General features: G+C 42.9%; 1 protein-coding gene across 1 annotated transcript in view; it reads right to left on the bottom strand.

The window, feature by feature from the left end:
- Positions 1-2,217, bottom strand: part of LOC107298691 (protein THEM6-like) — a 6,257-nt gene extending 4,040 nt beyond the window's left edge. Inside the window, exon 1 of the mRNA XM_015828066.1 lies at positions 1,696-2,217. Within this exon, the coding sequence (XP_015683552.1) occupies positions 1,696-2,217 (522 nt within the window). The remainder of the gene's footprint in view (positions 1-1,695) is intronic.
- Between the last annotated feature and the right edge of the window lie 5,107 nt (positions 2,218-7,324).

Below are 7,324 nucleotides of genomic sequence, written 5' to 3'. Positions count from 1 at the left end.
TGGCATGACTGGCTCTTGTGATTAACTAGAGGTCCACGATTCCTCTTACACATAATGGCACAAAGATCAGGGAAAGGAGGGCTTGGGAAATGAGATTCACAGCAGCAGCCCTCCTCACTGTAGTACAGCTTCTCTGTCTCTCTATTGTTCTGCCTCTCTCTCTTCTCTCTGTCCTCTCTCTCATAGCTCTCTCTTCCCCCCTCTCCTTTCTCCTCTTCTCTCTCTCCCCCTCTTCTTTCTCTCTCCTCTCTCTCTCTCCTCTTTTTGTCCTCTCTCTCCCTCCTCTCCCCTCTATATTTCCTCTCTCTCCTTTCTCCTCTCTCTGTGTTCTCTCTCTCCTCCCTCTCTCTCTCCTCTCCCCCTTTCTCCTGCCTCTTTCCTCTCTCTCTCCTCTCTCTTCCCTTTGTCCTATCTCCTCTCTCTCCCCTCTCCTTTCTCTCTCTCCCCCCTCTCTCTCCCCTCTCTTCCCTCCCTCTCCTTTCTCTCTTTTCTCTCTCCTCTCTTTTTGTCCTCTCTCCTTTCTCTCTCTGTGTCCTCTCTCTCCTCCCTCTCTCCCTCCTCTGCCCCTCTCTCCTGCCTCTCTCCTCTCTCTCCCCTCTCTCTCCCCCCTTCCTCCTCTCTCTCCCCCTCTCCTTTCTTTCTCTCCTCTCTCTCTCCCCTCTCTCTTCACTGCTATCTCTCTCCTGTCTTTCTGTCCTCTCTCTCCTCTCTCTCCCTCCCCCTCTCCTCTCCCCCTCTCTGTATCCTCTCTCTCCTGCCTCTCTCCCTCCTCTCTGCCCTCTCTCCTGCCTCTCTCCCCTCTCTCTCCCTCCTTCTCTTTTCCCCCTCCCCTTTATCTTTTAGGAAGCAGGTGAAAACTCCCTTCTATTGGGAAACCAGTTTTCCACATTTTGGATCTGACTCAAGTTTTCGATGTATTATTCTTAGCTGCCAAAAATTCTCTTGAGCAAGTAACATGCAAATACATACATGATTACAAATAAGCCACTTCTTTCCTAATGCTTGACCCTTGATGGCCTATTTTCTAGAAAAAAAATCCTGCATTTGTCTCTGCCTTCTTCCCATGTCAGCACAGCCTACATCAAGTTGGGTTTGAAAACTGCTTCCTGGCAGCTCACTATCTCAACCAGGGTTAGATCCCAAGCAGTTCTGATCTGTCCCGTTCCCACCTCCTCTTTCTCCAAGTCAGGAATGGACGTGACCGTAGGAAAAGAGTTTTCAGGGGCCCAAGAGATGCCTATCCAAGTTGGAGGAAGCAAAATAACGGGATAACAGAGTTGAATGGGACCTTGGAGGTCTCCTAATCCAACCCTGTGCTCAAGCAGGAGATGCTATGCCATTTCAAACAAAGGGTGTCCAATTTCTTCTTAAAAATCTCCATGACTTCTGGAGGCAAGCCGTTCCACTGATCCGTTGTTCTGACTGTCAGGAAATTTCTCCCTCATTCTAGGTTGCTTCTCTCCTCAAAGCTGCTTAGAGCAGCTTCAAAACTTGGTTTCACGGTTGAGCAGAATCTGTACAGATTTTTCTGTACATTTCCGCTCGGGAATGTATTCACCATTTTAGGAAGTGAAAGAAACTCCTGGCTGCTGACCCTGTCTGAATTCCATCCAAGTTGATGGCCCGTATGATGGACAGGCGCCCAGAGGTTCACCCCTCACACCCCCTTTTCAATAAGCTTTTTGGAAGCCTTACCTGCCTCCCGTAAAGAATCTGGAGGACTTTGCTTGGAGGCACGCCGGTCACGTGATGGCGAGCCAGCAAAACGGCACAAACGAACCCATCTTGGCAACTGATAAACTGTTGCTCCAGGTAAAAAGAATGGTCGTCCCAGCCTAACATGCGTGTCCGGATGGCAAAGCGTTCCCCCAGTTTCAAAGACCGTCGGAAACGCCAAGAGGAGGCCACCAGCACTGTGGTGTACTTACAGTTCCAGATGGTCTGCAAGAGTCTACATTGGAACATGTACAGATAACGGGCAAAATCAGCCTCCCGGGCATAGCGGCTGTTATTCATGTGGCCCATCAAATCCAAATCGGAAGGCAAAACCCAGCTGTACCTTAGTCCTTCTTCTAGCACTTTGATTTTTGGGGCTCCCAATCTGTAACGAAGGTACATGATGATAAAGTAGAGTAGATACCAGGCATCCAGGAAGGTGAAGCTGATGGCAACTCCAAGACAGAAAGCTGAGAACAGGAAGAACGTCAACACCAACATGTTGCAAAAACAAATCAATGATCTGCCTGGAGTGGGGAGATCTAGTTCAGATCCTGAGTTGGATCTGCAAGCTGCTTCTCTCTGCTTCTTCTTCTTCTCCTGCTTGGTCTTGTCCTTGTTCTGCCTGAAGTGACCGGTCCATGCTTCTTCCGAGAGCTTTTTGACTCTTCAGTGGATCTCATGCAGAACTCCACCTGCAGCTTCAACACTTCTTTGATGAAGCAAGAGATAGTCCCGATTGGCTTAAGCCAACGGGGCATTGTAATTTCTAATTACAACTGGTAATTAATGGGTGGCATTGCTACAAAGAGTTGTTTCTTCTGTTCTGCATATCTCAACATAGAATCACAGGACTGGAAGACCTCAGAGGTCTTCTAATCCAACCCTCTGCCCAGGGTAGGAGATCTTGTAACATTTTGGTCAAATGGTTGTCCAGTTTATTTTTGAAAACTTCCAGTGATGGAGCACCCACAACTCCAGGAGGCAAGCTATTCTATTGATTGATTGTTCTTACAGTCAGGACATTTCTCCTTACTTCTAGATTGTATCTCTTCCGCCTGTTTCTTCTTGTCCTGGCCTCAGGTGCTTTGGAGAATAAGTCAATCCCCTCTTCTCTGTGACAGCCCCTTGTTGAAAAAAGAAATCTTCATCAGGGTCCAGTCCAAGCCGGGACTAAACAAAATGGAGACTGCTTTAGAAAGAAGTTTGTAGCTTATTGAAGAGCAGAACCACAAGACACGTGGCTCTGGAGCAGCTGACCACATGGTGCTGGGAGTGGTGGGTTTTTATACCTTCTTGGGCTTTTGTGTTTGGAGTTGTTCCTGTGGCATGAACTTTGACCTGAGCTTTTGAGCGTGGCCTTTTTGGTATTCTGATGGTGGTGAGTTAATCCTATTATGTCCTAAAGGTCATGTCCTGCTTCCCCGGGGCTGTGGCTGATGGCTATGTCCTGTGTTGGATGGGTGAGAGGTTGTTGGTTCTAGGGATCTTTGTCTTTCTAATCCCATCAGCTCCAAGCTTCCTGGCTCCAGTCTTTCTGAAAGGATGATCAAATCTGCATTTCTACAGAGTTGGCCTCTGCTTAGGGCAGAGAGACTTAGATTTTCTGCCTAAGATTTTCTATTATTCCTTTGAGGAAATATATTCTGCTTTTTTTTAATATCCCCCAAACTATTTCCTTCTCTGGGGGGGGGTGTCTTCCTACACCCTCAAGTAGTGGAAGACCGCAATCATGCCCCCTCCACTCCTTCTCTTCAATAGACAAGATATACTTAGCTCCCTCAACCGTTCATCATATGATTTAGTTGCCATTATGCAGATCTGGCTCAACCTGTATCCTTGAAAGCTTGTTTACCTGCAGTTCGGAACTCCCTTCTCTGGAGGGGGATTCCAAAATTAGAAAAAAGCTTCACCAGAACAGCCACCCCAACCATGATTATGGGTTTTCTGGAAAAGGGGGAAAGGAAGCCTACATTCAGGCATAGCTCTGTGTCTTGGTTTCAGAATCCTGGGTTTGTGAAGAGAATAACGCAATTCATCTGATATTATGTTTGGGAAATTATAGGGGGTCAGCATCTCAACAAAACAAACAAACCAACCTCAACTGGAAGAATGAAGTACTCTCTCTCTCATAGAAGAGAATCTTTGTAGCCCACGGTTGAACTGAGGGGTCCTTGGTGCTCTCCGAGCTTGGTGGTTTTCTTGTGGACAGTTTAGTATAGTCATCATCTTTCTCGTCCTTCCTTCCTTCCTTCCTTCCTTCCTTCCTTCCTTCCTTCCTTCCTTCCTTCCTTCCTTCCTTCCTTCCTCATTTTCTTTCTTTTCTTTCTTTTCTTTCTTTTCTTTCTTTTCTTTCTTTTCTTTCTCTCTCTCCCTCCCTCTCTGTCTTTTTCTCTCTCTCTATTTTCCTTCTTTCTTTCTCACTGTCTCTCTCTTTTTTTCTCTCTCCCTCTTTTTTTCTTTCTTTCTTTCTTTCTTTCTTTCTTTCTTTCTTTCTTTCTTTCTTTCTCTTTCTTTCTTTCTCTCTTTCTCATTTTCTTTCTCTCTCGTTTTCTTTCTTATTTTCTTTTGCTCTCATTTTCTTTCTTTCTCATTTTTTCTTTCTCTCTCATTTTCTTTCTCTCTTATTTTCTTTCTCATTCTCTCTCTCTCTCTCTCTCTCTCTCTCTCTCTCTCTCTCTCATTCTCACCTCTGTGAGTCCTAATTAAGTTAAGCCTCCTTGTGCATTAAGGTGAATTTGATTAAACCTTTCCCTAAATCCAGAGAGAAGATAGGGAAATTGCCAACACTCAGAATAAACCACAAGAAGCTTTAATAGGACAGCTAAACTTAGGTGACTGCCTTTGTACAGCTTTAACAGAACAACAGAGTTGGAAGGGACCTTGGAGGTCTTCTAGTCCAACCCCCTGCTCAAGCAGAAGACCCTATACCATTTCACTGCTGGCTGGGGAATTCTGGGAGTTGAAGTCCACACATCTTCAACTTGCCAAATTTGAAGAGCACCGGTTTAAACGCCGAGTTGGAAAGATCTACAATGGGATGAGGGCAAAATCTTAGAAGGTTGAGATGCAGCCTGATCTGCAATGAAACAGAGAAGCAAGGAATGATGGGAATTTGCATATTAATTAAGCCAGTGACAAAATGACATGAGTGGGTGTTTTTTGCACAGGCTCTGCAGGGCGTAACAGCTGGTTGAGGTGCACCATTCAGCATATTATTTATTAGCAATAGTGTTTATTAAATTTATTTGGCGTTGCCAATAAATCTGGTACGTGTTGTTATTTCCTCCAACGCTGTCCACACAGGCACACAAACACAAACACACATACACACTGCTACAGGTAGGGATGGCCACAACAGAGCCCAAAATTTATGTTGAGAAGCGAGACATTTGTTGTTGTTTTTTAAACAAGTTTTATTAATTTTTCAATTTTTACATCCAAGTAATTAGGAAGCAATGTGGTGCTAGGGTAATCAAAAATCCAACAACAGAATCATTCATATATATATATATATCTCAGGTTACCTCATTAAAAGTTCCCTCTCTATTTCTCTTAATTTTTATATCATATTCAAATTAATACATTTCTAGATAGAGCTCAATCAATCAATAGAATTATCAGTAAAATTTTACTTATACATATCCAAATCCTGTTTTTTAAGTTTTACTTGATTCCAATTACCATGTTCCAATTTAGCCATTAATAACCGTAATAATTAAACTTCGGGTAACCCCAATTTTCCTCATTTCATTACCAAATAATTATTGTGTCTAGAATACACATATTATTCCGAAAATTAAATTCTTACTTTATTTCACAAGTATATTCTATTTCTCGTCCTGATAGCTCCTTATTGGCTAATAAAATATCTTTCAGTGTCACAAACCCATTTCCATATTACAATTCAAAACTATAATCTAACAATTAATTTTCATTTCCATTATAAATCTAGGTCCTAAATATTAAATGAATGAATATCGCTAAAAATCTCCTTAACCCGTTAAATAGAACTTTAAGCTATTCCATCATCAATCAAGAAGGGAAGGAGAAGAAGAGAGAAAAGAGATGAAAGACAAAAGAAAAGAGTCCCATTTTTAAACCTAACTCTGGCTTTCTTTATTTGCCAGGCAGGTTTCCATACCAGTGACTTTAAATCCTCCAATAGGTCTCCCTTCATTCCTACACATATTGTTTGAATCAAGGGAGAACGGCCAGTTATCAATTTTTCAAAGGAACTGGCCCCTTTGTAATTATTAGGTTGTTGCCCTAATAATTCCAATCTCCATGTTTGGTTTAAAATGTTTATCGTTAGTTCAGTCTGGTCTTCTTCTTCTTCTTCCAGTTTCGTCTGACTAGAGTAAAAAGTCATGTCCAGTGTTGTAGTTGTTAATTGATTGTCTAGGTTGTCTAGGTTCTCAGTGCATTGTGTTTGTTGTTCAGTTCCTGTTGCTTTTGGAGTTACAGGTACTTTAGTTGAAATCAGTATTTGGTTGTCAAAGTTCTCAATAAGTTGTGTGTCCAGTTGTGTAGAATCCTCTTTAGTATTAATTTGTTCCTCTTCTGTTGTTCTTTTGGCTTGTAGGTTAATCAATTGGAGTCTGGAGTTCAATTTGTAGTTTTGGGGTAACATCTTTGGCTTTCACAACTGGAGTTCATTGGCTCAGTAGCTTCAAGGATTTTTTCAAGTATAAGTTTACAGTTAAGTAGTGGATAAAATTCCTCCATTTCTATAGTGGTTAGAGATAGTCTTTTAGTGGAGGCTATGCTTAGTAAAAGTCACCACTGTCCACTTCCACAGATTCTAGAAGTTGTTTCCACCACCCAGTCCAGTGATGGAGCACCCACAACTCCAGGAGGCAAGCTATTCTATTGATTGATTGTTCTTACAGTCAGAACATTTCTCCTTGCTTCTAGATTGTATCTCTTCCGCCTGTTTCTTCTTGTCCTGGCCTCAGGTGCTTTGGAGAATAAGTCAATCCCCTCTTCTCTGTGACAGCCCCTTGTTGAAAAAAGAAATCTTCATCAGGGTCCAGTCCAAGCCAGGAATAAACAAAATGGAGACTGCTTTAGAAAGAAGTTTGTAGCTTATTGAAGAGCAGAACCACAAGACATGTGGCTCTGGAGCAGCTGACCACATGGTGCTGGGAGTGGTGGGTTTTTATACCTTCTTGGGCTTTTGTGTTTGGAGTTGTTCCTGTGGCATGAACTTTGACCTGAGCTTTTGAGCGTGGCCTTTTTGGTATTCTGATGGTGGTGAGTTAATCCTATTATGTTCTAAAGGTCATGTCCTGCTTCCCAGGGACTGTGGCTGATGGCTATGTCCTGTTTTGGATGGGTGAGGGGTTGTTGGTTCTAGGGATCTTTGTCTTTCTAATCCCATCAGCTCCAAGCTTCCTGGCTCCAGTCTGTGGGAAGTTAACCCAGAGAAGGAAATATTAAAAAGGCAGGAAAAAAATATTGTTCACCAAAAGGATTTTTAAAAGCATTTTTTTGAAAAGCAGAAACCAAACCTGGCCTCATCTCTTTGCCCAGGGCAGTAGCTGGTCTTATACATATGCAGATGTGGAACCATCAGGAATTTTGGAGCCAGGGATCTCAAGACAAA

This window comes from Protobothrops mucrosquamatus, unplaced genomic scaffold (assembly GCF_001527695.2).
Source record: "Protobothrops mucrosquamatus isolate PMUCROS unplaced genomic scaffold, P.Mucros_1.0 scaffold4200, whole genome shotgun sequence".
NCBI lineage: Eukaryota > Metazoa > Chordata > Lepidosauria > Squamata > Viperidae > Protobothrops > Protobothrops mucrosquamatus.
Note: the sequence above shows the minus strand (reverse complement) of the source record. Positions and strands in the feature narration are given on the sequence as shown.